The sequence below is a fragment of the Eucalyptus grandis genome, chromosome 5, assembly GCF_016545825.1.
Source record: "Eucalyptus grandis isolate ANBG69807.140 chromosome 5, ASM1654582v1, whole genome shotgun sequence".
NCBI classification, from domain to species: domain Eukaryota; kingdom Viridiplantae; phylum Streptophyta; class Magnoliopsida; order Myrtales; family Myrtaceae; genus Eucalyptus; species Eucalyptus grandis.
In genome coordinates this window covers 33,138,646-33,162,010 of record NC_052616.1, presented here as the reverse complement: position 1 = coordinate 33,162,010, position 23,365 = coordinate 33,138,646, and the positions used below count along the sequence as shown (strand labels likewise).

The 23,365-nt window shown below is 41.6% G+C and overlaps 1 protein-coding gene across 1 annotated transcript; it reads left to right on the top strand.

The window, feature by feature from the left end:
* Window positions 1-4,088: 4,088 nt before the first annotated feature.
* On the top strand, window positions 4,089-7,185 carry LOC104427735 (wall-associated receptor kinase-like 22). Its single transcript, XM_010040779.3, has 3 exons — window positions 4,089-4,962; window positions 5,283-5,399; window positions 5,993-7,185. Exons 1-3 carry the CDS (start codon window positions 4,089-4,091, stop codon window positions 7,183-7,185), a joined length of 2,184 nt encoding a protein of 727 aa, XP_010039081.3.
* The last annotated feature ends 16,180 nt before the right edge of the window (window positions 7,186-23,365 follow it).

The following is a 23,365-nucleotide window of genomic DNA, read 5'->3' as shown; positions in this document are numbered from 1 at the left end:
TTACGACACTGTCAGAATCAAATAGAGATCAGTAGTAGGTTGATTCAAATGAGATATGTGATTAGAGCGTGGGTGATTCCACCTGATTTCAATATCCTCGTCTATCGGCACTAAACCAATTATTCTGTCTTTCTGGGTACCCTATGTCCGTATTTAAAATCTCGAGATTTTTACGACAACTGAGAGTCGCCAATGTGTCGAAGATTATGTAGTGGCTTGAAAATTATCAACCATGGTCAATTACACTGAAAATTCTTAAAAGCTACCCGGTATATTAGGATGCACTCAAATCGCGTCGGATTGAAATTAACCGTGATTTTAAACCCGAATTCAGAAATTGAAAGTTCTAGCATGTCATAATTCATTTTAGGAACGTCGACTCATCTTCAGAAGATTTTTTCTACAAACCGATATTTTTGGCGGAAAAGCAAAGTAACGCCGTTTTTGTTTGAGATTGTTAGAGGGCCGTTTTTGATCGAATATTTGGGAAGCAAGTTGGATCATTTGATGGGAAAAAGTCATAAGAAGGTTGATGACACATGGGTTAATTTAATTGAGTTTCAATTGGATGGAATTGATTGAGAATTGATTGAATTAAGAGTACAAATGTTCAAAATTCGTAGCTCCCATGGCACACCACACTTTGGACCCATTGGCAAGCTTGTTGGGGAAGATTGGTGGCTTCAAAGGGTAGAGGGTGAGGGCCATGGATGGTGGAGGCAAGCCACGGGAGAGAGAGACAAGTGTTGAAGGCTAAGGAGCCTTTGGGGTCCCCTTTGTTCAGCAGCTCTTCTTCCTCCTTGAATTGAGGCTTTCTCCATTGTTGTGGCCTTGAGATACCTTGAGAGAAACACAAAAAACCGAGCTCACCAGCCCCTCCACTGTCGCACGCCCGGAAGGCCATCGTTGGCCGTTTTCCTCCTATGTTTTCCCCCCGTTCCAATTTCTGCTCCAGCTGACTTTTCGTCAAAAAATCGAGTTAAAAGTTGTCTTCCTATGAGAATCAGCCAATGCTCCACCCACCACCGTGACGAGCACTCCCAACCTGTACTGGAGCACTTCGCCGTTCGTTGGAACGATTCTCCGGTCGTCCCGTACGGCAGCGCGAAGCCACCGGTCGCCGGACCGCCTGGTTCCACCATGCTCTGCCTGTTTCGCGTTTTATTGTTGTTTTTCCCCTTTGTGACCCTTTCTTTGCCCATCCCAACCTCCAACAAGATTCCCTTGACCCCCGGGAGTCGCCGGTTGCCAACCACCCACTCGTTAGAGCTCCGATCGACTTGTTTTCGCCATTGAAGTTGCTGGTTTCTTCTCTCAGCTCAGCCTGATCGTGGCGTAAAGACAACAAAGCCTTGGAGACTTCAAGGCCTGTTTTTGGTGTCTTTGCGGCCTTCGTTGGTGTTGCCACTTTGAGGATTATCGACTGCCTTGGCGTTGTGGTCGCCGTGGACTCACCGGCTCGCAAAACCAGTGAGTTTAACCTCTAATCCTTGTTTAGCGAGTTAATTATGCTTGAGGGGTGTTTAGATTAGTCTAAGTAGGTTTAGGTGGTTAGATTAGATTATTTAAATGTTAATTAGATTATTTAAGCCCAAATTAATTATTTTTAATTAATTAATTATTTCGAATTTATAAATATTATTCTATTAAATTATATTATTATAATATAATATTTAATTATTTAATTTTCGGAATTAAATTTAATTATTTAATATTTTCAAAAAATTTGCCGGGATGGCCGGTCGTTAGAATTTTGCACTGATCGCAACAGTGCAATCAGTTTGTGCTAATTGTATGTTAAATTGAGGAATTGAGTGAAAATAATGATTGTGGTTAATAATTCCCATAATGTGGAATTAAGTGAAATTGGAGAAGTTTTGGTATTTAACTTGAAAATACCCGGTGTCAACTATTGGCACCGTAATTGGTTTGTCGGACCAGTTTGAATTGATTGATTGATTGGATTGGGGAATGAATTGGTTTATTATTGAATTGACAGCTTTGGCAAGCAAGTAAAATAGAGACCTTTATCAGCTTGTGTGAGCATTGGTTTGTTAGCTTGTGAGAGCCATTATTATTTATCAGCTTGTGCAAGCTATCATCTATCTGTCAGCTTGTGTGAGCTACCATCTAAATATATATCATCTTGTGCGAGCTACCATCTATATCAGCTTGTGAGAGCATTGCATCCATTTCAGCTTGTGTGAGCCGTGATTGTATTAATGGATGAGTAGATGGTATGATTTGATGGATGGTATGAATTGATAGATGTATGAATTGCACTAATGTACAAGAAATGATTGAGGCAAGGTAAGTCCTCTGTCCTATTTGTGTGGCTAGAGTGCCCTGGGGCATATTGTCTTCCTAATCGAGTCTTAGGGGGTAAAACTTGCTAAGACATTGTCTCACCCCGTTGTGGGATAGTATTTCAGGTCCCTAGATGGCGGATCCTCTGGAGCTTTTTGGTAGACCAGTGAGGGTTGTTGAGAGGATTTTTTACTATGCCGATCTCGGAAGTCATTGGGTCTATGAGCTAGTGGTGACTACTGTCTGGGTCGATGAGAACCTTCCTGATATGGTCCCTTATTGATTCAGAGCATGGTATCACTACACACCCGATGGATTCTTAATTGGCCCTCTTAGGTGTTTTGATATTCCCTTTGGTATCATAGATGCCGCTCGAGGTGAGAGTGCTGTTGATTCTCCAGATGGGTTGGTGGAGGACCCGACGCCCCCGGTGCCTAAAGAGCCGGTGAATGGATCTGATTAGCTGGTCTTAGGACAGCTTAGTTTTTGAGGACTAATCTTCTATAGATCTTTTGTTAATAGCCTAGTCCTGTAAATGAACTGGTATGATGTGTATAAAAGTGTGTGGTGTGGTTTTGAAAATGTGATCTTGCTTTTCTATCCCAATTGAGTTTTGTCTAGGGATTATTTATCTGCTTCCGCATGTGTAATTAATTGAAAGGGTCGGCGACGTGTCCTGCGAAGTTGCATTTCTATCGACCGCAGTGGGATGTGCACGTGCTCGAGATTCGGAGCGTGACAGAAACCCAAGTAAGGATTTGCACCCTGGCTCGAATTCAACATGCTTGGCATCCCCGCATTTGATCCTCTTGACCCAATGGGGGTTTTCCCCCGCATTGAAAGATCCAAACCCATTGGATGTGGTTGCCTCGTTTGTGGTTGGTGGGCCATCATTGGGCATGATTCCTGAAAAAGAGAAATTTGGGCTTGGCCCATAATACATGGTAAAAGGCACCTAGTGGTATGGTTGGCTCGCAACGTGTTGGCCTAGAATGGGCTAGCTCAAAATGGGCTGCCCCAAATTGGGTTGGAGAAATTAGCCCAAAATGGCCTAGGTTTGGGCTCCAATGGCTTCAACGGCTGCATTCCATATGGGATCTTGTATCTCTGAAGTAGGTGTTTCCATTAGTGGGATATGCTCTTCGGAGATATGCTCATCGGCTATGGTGGTGGTAAAATGTTCCTTCTTTGCTTGCTTTATTAATTTAAACTTCAAGAGATTGATTCCAACATTGGAGTGCTAATATTGTTTTGTAGGTTAGTGTGTCATTTTCAACAAGCAATCAAAGAGTGTGGAAGCAAAGTCAAATGCACAACTTGTGCTATGATATCATGAAAGAAAGCAAGAAACCAAAGACAAAGAGGAGAGAATAAGAGGATTAGTGGGGGGAATTTTCTGTATTTTTCTATTACATATTGTCTCAATTGATCTCGATTGATTCAATATATCGATCTCAATCCAAATGATATCAGAAGATTCATGCATATCTTCCAATAGTCTTCTATCTTGGCAACGCTCCAAGTCTTTCTCATTAAAAAGATGGTTGACAAAATGTCTCCCCAAGAATGGGAAAAGTCACACTTGGCTGCTTAAATTGGTGTCCTCTACTTTTCAAAGTTTGATATTTCTATTATCAAGGAAACATCCCAGGTAGATACCAGGAAGTGACAGGTGGAAATTATGCGTACAGAACATGAAAATTCTTCCCTTCTTCTCTTATTTAAGGGGCTCAGCTCTTGTAACCTTTCTATATAGGTTTAGATCCAGGCACATATAAACCATGAAAATCATGTCAAATTGGGTGTTTCAAATTCTTTTGCTTATGGTTTCCCTCACGGTACAAGCATCAGGAGGTGCACCACGATTTGCACAGCCTAACTGCGCTGAAAAGTGTGGGAACGTCACCATTCCCTTCCCCTTCGGAATAGGAACAGGGTGTTTTTGGGATGACTGGTATGAGATTGTCTGCCAGCAAAGCCAAACGGTTCCCATACTAAATAAGACTGGATTGAGAGTTCTCGACATTTTACTCCCCAATTTCACTTCAGTGTTGTTGTATGGCATGATAAAGGTCAGTCTTCCAGTGATTAACTCAACAAGCTGCCAGGGCAGTGGAATTATTCAGCCGTTAAACTTGGAAGGAAGTAAATTTTTCTTCTCCCAGACATGGAACGTCTTTGTATCGGTCGGTTGTAACACCGAGGCAACAGTGACTAAATCAGATGGTAAAGTCTTTAGATCGACCGGTTGCAGGTCGACATGTAATGGAACCAACACCAACATTAGGCGGTACAGTGCTTGCTCCGGGTGGGACGGATGCTGCCAGACTATGCTCCCCTATAGTCTTCAGTTCTATAGTGTGGATATCAAAGAAGAAGAAGGACAACAGGGGTGCAAGTACGCTTTCCCCGCAGAGAGATCTTGGTTCTCGAAGTCGGACGTTACAGGTTTATATGATTTGAGATTGAATGGTACGGTTCCAGTGGTGCTGGAATGGGGGATCCAAAACGATACCAGCCATTCAATTGGGCTTCGCAAAAGCTCGAATAATTCTGATGTTCTCTCGTGTTACAGGATTAGTAGCTTGTCATTTTTGATGTGCTCTTGCAGAGCGGGGTATCATGGTAACCCTTATCTTATTGGAGGATGCCAAGGTAACGCACTTACGCCAACACATTCCGTTTTTAAGGGCACCATATAGCGAAGTGGTTTGTCATTCCCAGATATTTTTCATTCTCACCGTTTGATGATCCCAAACATGCTTTTCTGCCTTCTTTTTCGGTTTTTCTGCCCAGGATTATACAAAGTGAATGCACTTTCAAACAAAAATGAATAGGACGGTCCTATCTTTCCAAGCAAAATTTTTAGCCATTTGAATTAACAATTTACAAGGAAATGCAATTGACTACGCCCGCTAATTACACTCGAGGAGTTGGTAATTCGCTGCTAATATATTTTTACCATTTGTCATCAGATATTGATGAATGTGAAGATTCAAGTAAATGTCCCGGGATAGGCTCGACTTGTGTGAACAAACAGGGCGGCTTTGACTGTATTGATGGTAGAAAGACAGCCAAATTCATTCTTATTGGTAAGTAAATCTTTTAACCTAGAATTTTAGACCGCTTAATGCTCTTAGCATTGTTAGAAAAAAGCACAGCACAGCATAAATTATGTTCAGAAAACGTATAGAAGTAAGTTTTACCTTTTCTAACATGATTGTCCCTTTGCTTGGCAATCAACAGTATCTATCAAAATAACCTCAAAATTTCTTTGCGTACTAATACTTATATTTGATAAATAAGAAAATACTTGAAATTTTGAAGGTTCCTACTTATTCTAATTGTAATGGAATTTGGATTATTGCAATCATAATCAAGATGATTGCTGGTAGGAACTTTTTCACTTTCATCTATGGTTTGGTAAATTCCTTGTAAGAAAGATCGATTGTACAGTGCAAATGCATGTATAGAAATTTCATCGGACGAAACTTGAAATGGAGACGAGTTATTTTTTCATGTTTGTTAACATAAATCCACAGGAAAGGAGACGCAGGTTCATAACTCTGATATGTACTCCTTTGAATCAGTTTCTTTGAAATTCTTGACGACAAGTGCCGTAATAGATTCTTGACAAGGAGGATACATTTTTCTCACCTTTGCCCCATAAACTTTTGCAATGCAGGGGTTGGGGCCGGCGTTGGGGCACTACTTTTATGTCTTTTCTTATGGAGGTTGTACAAATACATCCAGAAGAGAAAAGAAATCAAGCTCAAAGAGAAGTATTTCAAACGCAATGGTGGTCTTTTGTTGGAAAGTGAACTATCTTCACCGCAAGTCAATGTTGAGAAAAGCAAATTGTTCAACTCCAAGGATTTACAAAAGGCCACTGACAATTTCAATGAGGATAGGATCCTTGGGCAAGGTGGGCAGGGTACCGTTTACAAGGGAATGTTAACGGATGGAAAAATAGTTGCGATTAAGAAATCAAAAGTGATAGATGAGGGAAAAGTCGAACACTTCATAAATGAAATCCTTATTCTCTCACAAATCAACCACAGGAATGTGGTTAAGTTATTGGGGTGTTGCTTGGAGACGGAAGTCCCGCTTTTAGTATATGAGTTCATACCAAATGGGACTCTATACCAACACCTTCATGACGCCAATAAAGAGTTTCATGTATCATGGGACACACGTCTACGAATTGCAACTGAAATCTCAGGAGCCTTGTTTTACTTGCATTCAGCAGCCTCTATTCCCATTTATCATCGAGACATCAAGTCCACCAATATCCTCTTGGATGAGAAATATCGAGCAAAAGTGGCAGATTTCGGTACTTCAAAGTCTGTTTCCCTCGATCAAACTCATGTAACCACATTGGTGCAGGGTACTTTCGGCTACCTAGATCCCGAGTATTTCCAATCAAGTCAATTCACAGACAAAAGCGATGTGTACAGCTTTGGAGTTGTCCTTGTTGAACTCTTAACAGACCAAAAGCCAATCTCGTCGCTCAGGGAGCAAGAAGGAAGAAGCCTTGCAACCTATTTCATAATTTCGATGGAGCAAAATCAGTTATTTGACATTGTGGATGCTCGAGTTTTGAAAGAAGGTAAGAAGGAAGAGATTACATCAGTTGCTAACCTTGCAAAAAGGTGTTTACACTTGAATGGAAGGAACCGACCTACAATGAAAGAAGTGTCACTGGAGTTGGAGAGGATAAGGAAGCTCCAAAATCCTTCGAGCATTCAGCAAAATCAAGAGGACTGTGAGGCAACTGAATGTTATGCTGGTGCTTTTCCTTCTCGCAAGTCAAATGTTGATATGGATGTCATTGCATTTTCGGATGGGCAGCCACTCTTGCCTAGTGAGACGTGGTGAAGATCTGTTTTGCCTCTTACGCTTGCAAGTCATATTGCTGTTTTTGTCATGGAAATCGGTGTTCAGAGCAAAAGAAAGAAGGCAGAAAACTTGCTTGTTTACTAATAGGACTTTGTTAGTTATTTATTGCTTATGAACCAATAAACTATTATGTCATACCTATGCCAAATTTATTTAAGTCCTGTAATTAGCTAGGCATGATCGTACTGTGAATGTGCCAATCGGGAAATTCCGAATTGCAATCATCTAGCTCGAGCATGATGCAGCCATTTTACTTCATTTTGAGATCCATATATACTTGTTGTGAATTTCATCACTGCAGAATTTACATTAGTCACGCGAGCACTCATGCGAACAAGTATGTTTGCTGCATCAGTCTTCACCGTTCAGTCGGCTAGTTATGCGCAGATGCTCAAAAGATGGGGTAAATTGTCCAAAAAATCCTAAACCTATTGCACTTTTGCCAATTCAGTCCTAAACCTTTTTTTCTTGCCAATTGAGTCCTAAACCTTTTACAATTATGCCAATTCAGTCCATTTGGCTGGCCGGAGCTGACGTGGACGCCAGCCGGGAGAGCGCAGTTGGCCTGCGACCATTTTTTTAATATTTTTAAATATTTTTTTGAATTTTTGAATTTTTTTTTCGAATTTTTCTAATTTTTTTCGAATTTTTCCACTTTCTTCTTCCTCCGGCCGGCCAGAGGCGAGGGCCAGCCGAGGCTCGCCCCCGCCGGCCATTGGCGAAGGCGAGCCTCGCCCCACGACGGCGAGGCTCGGCCCGCCGGCCGTGGCGAGGTCGAGCCTCGCCAGATCTGGGCGACGGCCCTCGCCGTCACCGGGCGAGGCACCGGGCGAGGCTCGCCTTCGCTGGGCCGGGGGGCGAGGCTCGGCCTCGCCATGAGGCCGCCGTCGCCTAGCCGAGGCGAGGCTCGGCCTCGCCCAGTGGCGAGGCCGAGCCTCGCCAAATCTCGGGCGACGGCCGTTGCTGGGCGATGGCGAGGCCTCGCCCGCCTCCGCCTGGCGCCGGCCCTTGCCTCGGCCGACGGAGACAGCTGGCCAGCCGAGGAAGAAGAAAGTAGAAAAAAAAAATTAAAAAATTCATAAAAAATTAAAAAATTCTAAAAAATATTAAAAATTTATTCGCCGGCTAGCTGCCTCCGGCCGGCATCCACGTCAACTCCGGCCGGCCAAATGGACTGAATTGGCACAATTATAAAAGGTTTAGGACTCAATTAGCAAGAAAAAATGTTTATGACTAAATTGGCAAAAGTGCAATAGGTTTAGGACTTTTTGGACAATTGTCCCCAAAAGATGTATCACGGGCTCAAGTCAGCTGACCAAGTCCTAAATGTGCAATTCGTGTGGAAATCTTCTAAAATGACCAATCAAACTGACCACGTTCCGTCTTGGCAGGCACAAAGAAGGCTCCTAGAAAAAAAGGGGAGAGAGACAACGACTTCCAAATCTAATAAAATATATGAATTGTGGCGTGGCGCTCTTTGGAAAAGTTGGTCGTCTTTATTTTTTACACGTCTTACTATCGAACTTTTCTTTTCTACTTTTTATTTTTCCACACACTCTAAAAGAAAAATTCAAAAACATTTTTTGAATAATTTTAGAAGCTTCAACATTGCTATGCTTGAGTAGAAAAAGGGTGAATAATAACTTTTTTCAGCCACATTTTTACCAAAATGATTCGATTGAAAGTTATTAGATATATCCTCCGTATCGAACTCTTTTTCTTTTTGGCTTTCTGCAAACTCTACAAAAAACAAATTCAAAAAATCTTTCGAAGAAAAATGACATTAGAAAGCTTCACCATTGCTATTCTTAAGTTGGACAAAAGATTAAATAATTGAATTTTCTAGGCTTCTAGCCACATTTTCACCAAAATGATTCAATTGAAAGTAATTAAATATACAAAGACAACAGGACATTGCACAAATTTCAAACTTAAACATTACAATTTAAAAAAATCGTATTAATGTTAAATCTGAAATTATAACTGACCGAAATAATCAATACGAGAGAAAAAAAAAAAAACTATTGGCATGTGGTGTTTGCCCCCATATCACAAAAGCTGGACATGCACAGATATTTTCCTATGGATCGCGGGATCGGTGCGCAGATGTGTGCTGCTCTGAGGTCTGAACCGGGACATTCCATATTTTTGTCGATTTGATTTCAATCATAAAATAAAACTTGACGATGGTTTTGAACTCAAAAGAACCTAAGAAACTAAACTCACCAACTGAAACACTGAATTCTTACAAATCTTCCAAAACCCATTAAACATGCACCCTTCATATTATAAATGACCAAAAAGATGAGAAAACGTTTAGTCTCCAGTTGGTTGAACTTGGTTCGCAAAAAGCTTGAACTAAGTTATATGAAAACGGGTACAACTGCATATCGAAAGTAATTACAGCTAGCTCGATGCCGAAATCTGCACGGAACCAAGTAAAGACAAGTCTTCTTCTGCTTCTCTCAGTCAAAGAATTTGGCTCCGAAAAGCAATTTACTTTTAGACTTTCCGCTAATGCCAAAACTGGAATGTCTTGAACTTTCCAATTTCCAACTCAGAAAGCTGTGTTCCCATTTCTCAGTACCTTTCAAGCTTTTCCGAATGTGGTTCCGCAACAAAAAAGGAGTCTTCAAAGTCCTCCAATGTGAAAATGACTTGAGAGCCTTTCTGAAAGGAGAAACTTCAATGGTGAACAAAAGAAATATCTTCTATTTTCATCACGTTAATATCTTATGTTTTCTTTTCCAATAAATTTCCTTCCCCAGCATTCCAATCCCCAATGGAGACACCGATATGTGCAACAATGGGCAGCCATTCACAAATTGGGAAACATGGCGAAGGTCAAGGCCAGTAAAAAACGTCTACCTCACAAAATTAAAAACTGTTAACGAACTATAAACATTCAATGCTGAGAAACTAAAGTCTGGCCCCAAATGAGATTTAACTCAAATTAAGTTCTTAAATAACCTAAAGAACGCTAAGCTAAGATTGATCAGAATTTGAAGATAGGGCACATTCATGTTGACTCAGAAGCAGCAAGTGTTCGAGTTAATCAATACTGAATAAAAAGATTGGCAATGAAACGTGAAATTTTGTGGCAATAAGTAGAGGTGTAGAACGAATAGTTGATCTAACATAGAAGAAGAAGAATTCATACAATGTTGGTCTAAGAAAAATTAAAAAGATCCAACGCGTATAGAGAACAATTTAAGTTGGTAAGGAAAGAAAATAATATCTCTCTTCTAATGTACTTAAAGGGGTCCCACAGTAAAGACTTTTTATAGTGATATATTTTGGTAATGCTCCAAGTCTTTCTCATAAGAAAGATGATGAAAAACTTATGTTCCCAACAATGGCAAAAATCACTTGGCTGCTTAAATTGATGTCCTCCACATATCAAGCTTTGATTTATCAGTCCTCAGGGGAAGCATCCTCAGAGAAACTAAGTAACAGAGCTGCAATAAATTTCTGCATTCTTGCGTCCAGTTCATGGACATTCTTCCCATCTTCCACATGAATTACACTTCTCCATTGGTTTAGGTCCATTCACATGACAAACGTGAAAATCATGTCGAACTCGGAATTTCAATTTCATTTCCCATATATGAAGTTACACCAGCAAAACAAAACAAAAATAAAATCCTAGATGATAAGGCTGATTAGATATGCACACACGAGCCCCGTTGATAATGTCCTTCCTTGTGGGCAACGTTACTCCCGACCACAATGTGCAACTTTTTGTGAACCAACATTCTTTGGATATTGGCCAAAAAATTTCTTCAAAAGATTTTCTCAAAAGATAGGCTCTCTAGTCTCTCTCCCCTCGTCCCCAAAAATAAAATAAAAAATAAAAAGTGCCATGAGTTCGGATTACCTTTCACAGTTTGATCCAAAGCATTAGCGAACTAATTAGACTATTTTAAAGCTAAATAATTTTTAGTTTTTTTTTTCAGTCCAAATGTATAATGGGAGCAAGTTCTTGCATATGGAAGCAAAAAAGAAAAAAATGTGACATGATCCACATACATCTACTTTTTTCCTTTGGGGTGGGAGGGAAAGATTTTGTGTGACATCTTGATTTTCAGATTATGTTTTCAATTGAATGAGTTGGGCTTTTCATCAACGCGTCTATAGTTTTATTCTTTGAGCTAATCACTCACAAGATAACTAGTCTATCTGGTGAAGCCATTAAGGGATTTTAATGCAATAGACTTGAGAATTCGATCAGAAATCGACTATTAGACCATGCTAATTTGCAAGAGTCAATACGGTACTGTCAAAATTGATCAAAGATCGGAGATAGGTCTGTTCAACTGAGGTATGTGATTAGAGTATGGGTGATTCCACCAAATTGCAAAATTCTCGTCGAACGGCACTAGGCTGATTTTTCTGTCATTTATGTACCCTATGCCCATATTTGAAATCTCGAGATTTTCATGACAACCGAGAATTGCCAATGAGTCGAAAATGTACAATGTGGCTTGAAAATAATTGACCATGGGTCAGTTACACTAAAAATTCCTAAAAACTACCCGGTAGGCTAGGTTACGCTAAAATCGCGCTTGGTTGAAATTAATTGCAAATTTAAACCCAATTTCTATCATGCCATGATTCATTTTAGGAATGTTGACTCATCATCCGAAGATTTTTCTGCAAACCCGAGATTTCAGCGAAAAATCAAAGTAGGGCTATTTTTGATCGAAAAATTCGAGGGACCGTTTTTGTCGCATTTTTTACCATCAAGTTGGTTCAATTGATGAGGAAAATCATAAGAGGGACAATGAAACCTTGGTTGAATTTTTGGGACATCAATTGGGTCAATTTGGAAAGGAATTGAGCTCAATTTGGAGGGAAATGGTCCAAAATTCGTAGGCCAAGGGTGTAGCAACATTTTAGACCATTTGAATGGCTTCTAGGGGAAGCTTGGGTGTGGAAATTGGTTGAAGTTGAAGGCTGAAGAGGTGGGGGCCAAGCAATGACCACTTTGAAGATATTTAGCTTGACTTTGAGGCACTTTGGGCCCCTTAAGCTTCAGCAGCTTCTTCTTCTTCATTGGTCCTACTTTTCCCATTGTTGAAGCCATTTAGAAGCTCAAAATTATAGAGAGAACCAGAGAATACCCCCTGCCGTTGACTGCCTCCCCTGTTGCCGTTGGACCTGTTGTGTGCCTGCACGTCACCCACGAGTCGTTCGCCTACCCACGTGCTCATCCCGCGCCTTCTCGTCGTCCTTGAGTTGCCTCAGCTCACCGTCAAGACCTCCTGGTCACCGTTCTCGCCATCTAGCCAGCCGGAACCACCGCTTGGCCCCCGCCAGAAGCCACCGCCGCCCGTCCCGAGCCGTTTTAGCCCCTTCGATCCAGCCCAATAGCCCAAAGCAAAGGCCGAAACTCAGCCCCTAGTTGAGAGTTTGTGGCCCTTTTTTATGCCCATCTGGACCTCCGTTGGTGTCGCCATAGGCTCGAGTGTTGCTCACCTCTGCATCGCCGACGTCATGGACTCACTAGCTCGCTAAACCGGTGAGTTTACTTGCTAAACTCTACTTAGGGAGCTAATGACGCTTAGTAGATAATTAGTTTAGGCTAATTAGGGATTATGTGGTTAGCTAGTATGGATTAGTGATTTAATCGTTTAATTATGCATGTTAGGTGGTTATAATGGATTGATTAGGGGCTAAAGAGGTCGTGCTATTTATCTAGACAGGTTCAGAAATTTTCTAGATTCATTTAGGTGGTTAGATTAGCATTTTCGACATAAGTTGGTATTTACTATATTTAATTTGCATTATTTAATTATTTTTGCAATTTACTTAATTATTTAATATTTTCAGAAAATTATACCGGGCAGCCGGTGACCAAAATTTCGTGCCGATTGTAGTGGTGTGCTTAGTTTATGCAATTGAGTGTTAATTTGTGCAAATTGAGTGGTGATTGGAAATTTGGTTATTTATTCCAAATTTGTGAAATTTTGATATTTAATTAGAAAATCCTGGGTGTCGGGTTTTGACATCGAAAATGATTTTAAATACTATATCAAATAGTGGGATTTTAAAAAGAATGGTATCAATTTTTCTGGTTCAAAATGACTGTGTACCCACACACGAGTATTTTATCGTGCAAAGCACGATGTCTTGACTGGGATTGGATGGATGCATGAATGATATGAGAACCCGTTACGAGCCTTTGGGGTCGGATGATGCTCCTTCGGGAATGCCCCAAGTCAACGGATACTGGTCGCAGTGGAGGCTAGATCGATGCTCCTATGTGGAATGCCATCTAAATGTAGACGTTGCCGTGCTCGACGGTGCGAGACGACGCCTGGCTACGCTGGAAGACCGCTGACTGTTGAGTCGGGCTGTGGCCGTTGGGTCGTAATCAATTGAGATGCATAATTGATTGATTTGACGCGCTTGATTATGTGACAAAATTGTGTGGCATAGAATGAAACGTGTCGTAACGATTTGGCCTTATAATCAGAATTCTTGTGTTATTGAGATGAAAGTGATGGCGTTTCAATTGATTGAGTTTGATTACTACATATGGTTGTGTATTTGAATTGTGCTAACTTGCAGGGAGGATCTTAAAAAAGGTGAGTCTCTGTGATTGCGTGATTGTGTGGTTAGACGTATTTCCTTCCTAGTCAGAGTTTAAGGGGTGGACTTGCTGAGACGTTGTCTCACCCCGTCGTGGGCTCAATCTTTTTAGGTCCTTAGATGGCGGTCCCGCCGGTTGTTTTGGTCATCTTCGGAGGGTTACTGAGTTGACTGCTAACTTCACTATTTCCGGGAGTCACTGGGTCTATGAACTCATGGTGACCACCATCTAGGTCGATGATCCCCTCATCGATTTAAGGCGTGGTTTCGCCACGGGCTCAATGGATATTAAGTTGATCCCCTCTAGGGTTTTGAGGTCCCCGCTATGGTAGTCGACACCACTTTTGGCGAGGGTGCAACTAACCCTCCTGATGGTGCTGTGGTGGACCCAACGCCCTCGGAGCCTTTGGAGTCCAAAGGATCAATGAACGTGTCCGACTAGTGAGTCGTGGGACAGTTCCCTTTTTGAGGATTGATCTTTTTGGTAGACAGACTAGTCTTGTATATAAACCTAATTGTTTATAAAAACGTATTTTGGCTGTGAATGTGTTATCCTGCTTTTCTATCCCATGTTGTTTACTGTCATGGGATTTGTTTATTCGCTTCCGCATGTGCAATAAAATGAATGGGTCGGCGACGCGTCTTGGGATGTCGCAAATTTATCGACCATCGAGGGATGTGTGCGTGCTCGGAGCTCTGGGGCATGACATTTTGTGGGACTACTGCCAACTGTTTTAAAAACTTAAGCTGTTAGATGAAGATGTAATTTATTATTTGAATATTCTAATACTCCCTCTCATACTTTGTCTAGTCTTTTTCCTAGTACTAAGAGTAGAAATTTAATTAGGGAAGCAAATGCGACTTGAAAAGATTCAAATTCAAGACCTCCAACTTTAATACCATATGAGAATAAAATTGTTTGATTATTGATCTCACCATACAATTGTTAAGATAATTTCCATTATATATAGATATTACAAATGTTGCACTTCATAAGGAAACAATATAACAATGGGAAATAATAAATGAAGAGATAATTATTTTACAAAAGTTGTCAATCTCTTGATTCTAGTATTTTCAAGAATCAACTTGTGATTTTGATTGATAACCTTAAGTTCTTCCTTCTTGCTTGATAAACCAGTGCTTTACTTCTTGCATCATGGGACACACACCTACAAATTGCAACCGAAGTTGCTGGAGCCTTATTCTTCTTGCATTTGGCAACTTCAATACCCATTTATCATCGCAACATCAAGTTCAGCAATATCCTCTTGGATGAGAAACATCATGCTAAAGTCCCAGATTTTGGTACTTTCAAGTTTGTATACCTTGACCAAACTCATGTAACCGATTGGTGTGAGGGACCTTTGCATACTTGGATTTGGAGCACTTCAGAACAGGTCATTTCACAAACAAAAGTGATGTGTACAGTTTTGGAGTGGTCCTTGTTGATCTCTTAAAAAGGTAAATGCCGATCTCTTTGCTAAGGGAAGAAGAAGAAAGGAGCCTTGCGGCCTATTCTGCAATTTCGATGGAGCAGCATTGTTTGTTTGATATTGCTGATACTCAGGTTATGGAGGAAGGCAAGACAGAAGAGATTGTAGCTGTTGCTAACCTCGCAAGAAGGTGCTTGAGCTTGATTGGGAGGAACTGGCCAATGATGAAAGAAGTGGCAATGGAGCTCGAGGGAATAAGGAGGCTCCCAAGCTCTTCGAGTTTCCAGCAAAATGAAGAAACAATTGAGGCCGCTAAATCTCACCACTCTAGTTTCACATTCGGCAAGTCTTTCGTGGACATAGCTGTGACAACATTTTCAGACGTGCAGCCATTCGCCCATTGTGAATCATTGTCAAGGCAACAATCATTGGCATCATCTACGCAACAGACATGCAGAGGCCAATGACTCGAATGGGTAAGCTGCACCATTGATCTTTCCCTATCCATCTTTAGCCTTGATATATAGGGAGAACTTGCCCTTGGACTAGTCAATTATACCCGGTTTGTTTAGTCGTTTCCTTGCCGCAGATGTGGGGATCAAAAGAGTGTTTGTTTTAGTTGTTTCCTTTTCAAATTTTCTCTGGCTCAGTGTCAGCGTTTGACTTCAGTATCATAATGCTGTTTATATGCCAATTAGAAAGAGCTTTGAAATCATCCCGCTAAGTGGCTTATTGCATCTAGAGGATCCGTGAATAGTCGTCTTTGAACCACTTCTTGTGATATTACATTAGAGTTGCACATGCACCCATGCGAGCAAGCATTTTGCACGGTGTTGACTTTTGACAAAAGCTGGAATGCAATTTCACTTTCAGATAAACATGCAAAATTTTATTCCATCAGCGAAAAACTGGAAAAAAAAAAAACTATTATTGGTTAAATTTCATAGTTGTCGGTAACTTCCCTATCTTTTAGTGTAAAAATACAACAAGCTTGTAAGGTAAATCTTCAAAGTTCACATAAATCTCCTAAGTTCACAAATATCTTCGGTTCACATATCTATTAAGTTCATGAATTTTTTCAGTTCATGAATATCTTTAATTCATGCATTTCTTGAGTTCATAAATCTCTTCAGTGTATGTATATGTTAAGTTCATGTATTTCTTGAGGTCATGTATCTTTTCAGCTCATGTGTGTTTAATTCGTGTCCATTCAAACTCTATAAATGGTTTTTGATTATTTCATTCCAAAAACAAAAAGAACATCTAGTATAGAGAATAGACTAGAAGTTCTCTTCAATGTTTCTTTAAGTGTGCCGATTTTAAAAAAGTGCTTGACATAATCCTATTTGCTTAGTGCTACTTCAAACAATATCAAGGTGTTGTATTTTGGGTGACAATAACCCTTTCATTCCGTCCTATAGCCACGTTTTTCACAGTTATATTTATTATCGCTTTCTTAGCTTTATTATTTCTATTTAATTTTTCTACTTACAATAAACAGCATGATCTTGCAAAAATGTTTTTAAGTACTATATCAAATAGTGTGATTTTTAATGGTTCGATTTGACTATGTACCCACACACGATTATTTTACCAGGTGTTTTTAATAAGAAGAAAATAGGTCAAGCACATTATTTTAATTGAGGCATTTGAGTGCAATGCATGATATCCTTGGCCGGGATTGGATGGTCGTGTGATGGTTATGAGAACCCATCACTTGATGAAGGTCGGGTGGACGATGCTCCTTCAGGAATGCCCTTGTCAACGGATGCTGGTCTCAGTAGAGGCTGGGCCAATGTTCCTTCGGGAATGCCGTCTCGAGGTAGACGTTGCTATGCTCGAAGGGGCGAGACGACGCCCGGCTATGTTGGAAGACCGCTGAACGTCGAGTAGGTCGTGCCCATGGGGCTGTAATTAATCGGAATGCATGAGTGAGTGAGATATAACCGTGCTTGATTATGGGACAAAATTGGGTAGCACGAAATAAGACATGTCATAACGATTTGACCTTATAATCGGGACCCCTGTGATTGTTTGAGATATAAGTTGAGGCGTTCCAATTGTTGAGTGCTATTACTACATATATATATATATATATATATGTGTGTGTGTGTGTGTGTGTGTGTGTGTGTGTGTGTGTGTGTGTGATATGAATTGTACTGATGTGCAGGAAGGAACTGAGGCGAGGTAAGTCTTCTGTGATGTGTGAGTAGATTGCCTCTAGGTGTATTACTTTCCTAATCGGGGTTTAGGGTATGAACTTGCTGAGATATTGTCTCACCCCGTTATGGGTTTTTTCTTTACAGGTCCTTAGATGGGGGAGCATCATGTATGATATGGGGTTCCACAGACAATGGATTTTGAGCATACATTCCTCCCTATTCCCGAGACCACCCTGACTTGGGAGTTAGTTGAGTATGTGGTATGGGTCAATGAGGGCTTGCCTTAGTGGGTACCTCATCAATTTGTAGCATGGCCCTCAAGGGGGTCAGGAGGGTCCCTTACGGGGTTTTGACGGGCCTCCCGTTGGGACCGGGGAGTGGGAGGCAGCGCATCCTATGGATCTCGACACTCCTGACGGTGTCGTGGTGGACCCGGAGCCCCTGGAGCCCATGGATGAAGAGTCTAGTGCCTAGGCCTTTGTATATGGACTAGTTTGAATATAGATTCAATGCGTTTATAAAGTGCGTTTTGTGTTATCGAATTGTCTTGTTTTTCTATTCCATGTTCAGTGTTGTCTAGAAATTGTTTATTACGCTTTTGCATGTGCATTATCATTTAGGTTGGTGACATGTCCTAGAAACGTCATAATTTAGTCAATCATTGAGGGATATGAGCGCGCTCGAGGTTCGAGGCATGACAACGGCACTAACCTAATTTTCTGTCGATTCTATACTCTATGTCCGTAATTGAAACCTTGAGATTTTTATAACAACTGAGAGTTGCTTATGAGTCAAAGATGCACAAATGTGAATCGAAATGATCGATCACGGGTCAAACGGGTTAAAAATTCCTAAAAGCTACTCGGCAGGTTGGGTCACGCTAAAATCGTGTCCAATAGAAATTAACCATGAAATTGAACCCAGTTTCAGAAATTGAAAGTTCTAGCGTATCACAATTTATTTTTAGGACGTCAACTCATCCTTTGAAGAATTTTCGGCAAGTCTGGAATTTTGGCGGAAAAATTAAAATTGGGCAATTTAAATTCAAGAAATTCGGAGGAGCATTTTCAAGTGAAATTTTGGCATTCAAAATGGATTGTTTGGTGAAGGAAATGCAAGGAAAGTGTGTGGACTATTACCATGGCATGTGTGCCCATCAAATTGAAGTTGCTGGGGGTGAATTGAAGATGAAACTTAGTGAAATTCGTAGTGCTGTGGGGGCTGCAACTTTTGAACATCATTTTGGCTTTGCTTAGGAAGTTTTGGGAGGGAAAAATGGTTGTCGGATATGGATGTGGACTTATAGGGCTGCACTTGAGTGTTTTAGATCTTTTTCCTTAACTTTGGAGGCTCCTTGCCCCCCTCACAGCAGCAACTTATTCTTCCTCAGCTTCTTCTTCATTTCATCTCCTTCAACCTTCATTTCCAGAGCAAGCAAACCACCTCTAGCCCATTACCGAACTAGCCAAGAGCCCACAAGCCACCACCGGGCCCTTCGCCGCGCGTCTGAGCTGCCCATGCCCCTGTCGAGCCGCCTGCGAGTCTAGCCGCGCAAGCCTGCGTCCGCCTCCTTATCGTCCTTCATCTGCCCGTCTCAACCAGGAGCCACGTCCCGTTGTCCTCGAGCAGTCGGCTCCGCTTGACCAGGTCTCATCATCGTTCGTCCAGTAGTCGTGCACCATCGTTCCCCTCTATTATTACCGCGCCCGGCTTACCGTCCCGCCGTCCTCGAGTCCCACGGCCAACCGCCTCCACAGATTCGAAGCCCAACAAAGCAAACCTCAATGGTTTGCTGGGCTTTTTCAACCCTTTCCTGGCCTCCCTTGGTGTCGTCGTAAGCCCGAATCTTGCTTGCCTTCGCGTCGTCGTCGCCGTGAACTCGTCGGCTCGTTAAACCGGTGAGTTTATTTTTTAATCCCTAATTATGAGGCTAATTACACTTAGAAGTGGATTAGTGACCTAATTAGTGGATTAGTTAGGTTACTTAGGTTTAAAATGATTTAGTTAGAGTAAGTATTTAGTTAGTTAGTTAGTTCAATTAGGATGGTTAAGTTGATTTAGTTAGGAATTTGTTAGACTATATAATTAGATTAATTAGATTAAATGTAGTTAGCTTAGGTGGATTAAGATAATTAGTCCAATTAGGTGGTTAGATTAGTGTATATAGATTAATTAGTGATTTAATTTAAATATTTTGCAATTTATTTAATTATTTATTAATTAGCGTAAATTATACCGGGATAGCCGGTCGTAAGAATTTTATGTTGATTGTCATGGTTGTATTAGTTCGTGCAATTGATCGATAATTTATGCAATTGAGTGTTGGATGATGATTTTCAGCTATTATTTCAAAAATATAGATTTTTGATATTTAATTAGAAAAATACCGGGTGTTGGGTTTTGACGTCAAAAATATTTTTAAGTACTATATTAAATTGTGGGATTTTTAAATGGGAGAATATCACGCTTTACAGTTCGATTTGATCGTGTGTCCACGCACACTTATTTTACCGAGTGCTTTTAATATGAAGAAAATAGGCCAAGTTCATTATTTGAAATTGAGGCATTTGAGTGCAAAGCATGATGTTCTTGATTGGACATGGATGTGCGTGTGATCGTTATGAGAACTTGGCACTCGATGAAAATTGAGGACGATGCTCCTTTGGGAATGCCCATTGTCAACGAATGCCAGTCGCAGTGGAGGCTGGGCCGATACTCATTCGGGAATACCATCTCGGTGTAGACATTGCCGTGCCCGACGAAGTGGGACGACGCCCGGTTATGCTGGATGACCGCCAACTGTTGAGTTAACCGTAGCCATTGGGTCGTAATTAATTGGAACACTTGAATGAGTGAATTAGCTGCACCTTATTATGGGACAAAATTGTGTAGCACGGAATGGAACGTGTCATAACGATTTGCCCTTATAATCGGGACCCCTGTGAATATTTGATGATTGAGGTGCAATGTTCTAGTTGTTAAATATGTTTGCTGTATGCATATGTTATATGAGCTATACTAATGTGCAGGGAGGTGCTGAGGCGAGGTAAGTCTTGTATAACGTGTGGTAGGCTACCTCTAGGTGAATTATCTTCCTTATCGGGGTTTAGGATGTAGACTCGCTGAGACATTGTCTCACTTCATCGTGGTTTATAATTTTCAGGTCCCTAGATGGAGGTACGATAGGTGCGATATGGGGTCCCACAGGTGATGGATTTTGAGCACACCTTCTTCCCTATTCCTGGGACTACCCTGACCCGAGAGTTAGTGGAGTCCACGGTATGGGTCGATAAGGGCCTACCTCAGTTGGTACCTCATCGATACATAGTGTGGTTCATTGGCTTTCCTGAAGGGGGTCGGGAGGGTCCCCTACAGGGTTTTAAAGGGCCTCCCATTGGGATCGAGGAGTGGGAAATGGGGCACCCAATGGATCTCGACACTCTTGATGGTGTCATGGTGGACCCGGAAGCCATGGCTTTAGAGCTCGGAGTTTAGATAGCTCAGTGGCTCCTTTTTGGTTTAGACTCTTGTGTATATAAACTCGTTTTGCTTATAAAATAAGTTTTATGAAAATTTGTTGTCCTGCTTTCCTATCCCATGTTTGTTTATTGTTTGGAGATTGTTATTTCGCTTCTGCATGTGTATAAAATAAATGGGTCAACAACACATTTTGGGAACGTCACAATTTGAACGACCACTGAGGGATGCACGCACGCTCGAGGTTTGGGGCGTGACATCCCCGCCAAAAGTGGTATCAGAGCTGGTCAGTGTTTGAAGTGATAAGGTGTGATCGGTTATGGGATAGTTAGTAGAAATTGCATTTTTCTTATGCAAATGCATGTGATTGATAGCTGATTGGTAGTTTGTTTTGTGTGGGTCGCTCAATTTCTAATTCTGTGTGGAATTGGAAAGCAGGTTCTATAGAGAGTTTGCATCATGAGTGATCAGGAGCAGATGACTTATAGGAAGAGGTCAGTGACGTCAGTCATTCAGGGTAAGACGCTGATGAGGGTTGGTACCCGAGGTAGAGCGCTGGCTCAGGTTAGCGGCAGTAGGATAGCACCGCTGTAGATCGATGCAAGTGTAGGAGTACCTGGCGATCCCAAGATAGAAGGGATTGTGCAGGCGCTAGAGACCCTTGGGAATTTGATGGGGTAGTAGGCTTAGACTCAAGCCGCCGCTACAGCTGTTGCCATTGCCGTTGCCAATGCTGCTGCCGCACCTGCCAAGGTTTAGCCTGGAGTTGTGATCAAGGGGCGCCTGATGCACAAGTTAGTCGAACAGTTTCTGAAGTTGAACCCACCGTGGTTCACAAGAGCAGGTGATCCTGAGATCTCAACTAAATGCCTTTAATGTGTCCTATATTAGTTGCATTCTTAATGAGAGTGGAGAGCACATTGATGACTAAGATGAAGAGGTAAGGGGAGAGCGGGTCGCCCTGTCTAAGGTCCCTTGATGGATGAAAAAATTATAATGGCTCTCCATTAAACTTAACATTGAAAGACATCGATGTCACACACTACATGACCAATGTACTCACCTTTTGTGAAACCCCCATTTTGATTAGGCACGCCTCCAGGAAGTCCCACTCAACTCGGTCATAAGCTTTTTAGGTGACACCCAAATTATTCTTCTTTTCTCGCCAGTTAAGTTAAGTATATTAGAGACTAAGGTCACAACTTAAGTTGAAACGCCTCATGTTTTGCTAGTCTAGCCACGACCCCACTTCGTGCATTTGGGGTGGGGGGGATTATTCAAGAAGAAATTTTTTCCCACGTAGTCGCCAGGTGGAACTGCAAAAGAAGGGGGGGAGGCCACACTTTTAATTTTTTTTCTTTATTCTCTCTCTCTTACTATTGTTTACCTGAAACATTCAGCCTCAACAGTCCCATTTCTGGCTTGTGTCTTCTTATTCTTCCCTCCCAGCTGAGACACCCCACCTCTTTTCTCTTCCACTTTTGTTTCTTTCCGCCAAATCCGACCCAATCTCGGCCTCCTCATAGCTCCACTCCTTATTCTAGTGTGGGACCATCGCTGTCTTCCTTTGTTTAGAGCCACCACAGCCGACCGTGAAGCCATTTAGCTCATGCGTCACCTCCTTTTCTCTGCGCAGGTGCAAACCCAAGCAAGTAGAGCTATTCTTGTGGTCTCGAGTTCATAGATTTGCCCTGCCTAACTCTGCATGTCAATTTTGGGCTTGGTAGGTGTGATGAGGGTGTAGGGGACGGGTGATAGAACTCTATTCGTAGCTAGGGTCGGTGGTTGGTGAAGCTATTCGCTATCTAGTTGTGATCGTGGTGTTGCTCTTGGAGTCTTACCGAGTGGGCTGTGTCCGTAAGGCCCGAGTGGGGGTAAGGACATCACGCCAAATACTAGGTTAGGAATTTAGGAGGTTCAAAGGGAGAGTAAGTGTGTTCTTGGACAGAATGGGCTTTAAGATAGTTGGCTAGCATGGGTGAGCTATGGGTGTCGAGGTTTTGCTCGATTGGCAGTAAATAGGCTTAATTTCGACTTGGGCTTACATGTTTCGGGAAGATTGAGAAGTCTGGGAAACACTAGGACCTTGTCCGGACTTCACGGAGCCAATTTCCTGATCATGATAGTTTGGGTATGACTAAGAGTAATCTAGGAACAACTTAGTGTCCCTAAGTGAGCCTCGCAGTAGCAAGACTTCGGAATTCCACTTGGATGGAGCTCGAGGGGACGCCGAAGCCATGTCCAGGTTATCTCTAGCCTACTTTATCCTTGAAATCGTTGACTTGTGCGAACTAAATAGTCCCAAGTTAGGCTGAAGATTTATTGACTTACAATTACACTATTTTGCAATATATCGAGTTAAACCCAAGTAGGAGGCAATAACGCAATTTAGCCATGTTTTCTCGGATGAGTGAAAGTCCATGTTGTTTAAGTTCCTGCTTTATGTGTACCCTTAAATTAGGTAGTTTAGCGGCTCAAAAGATAAACAAA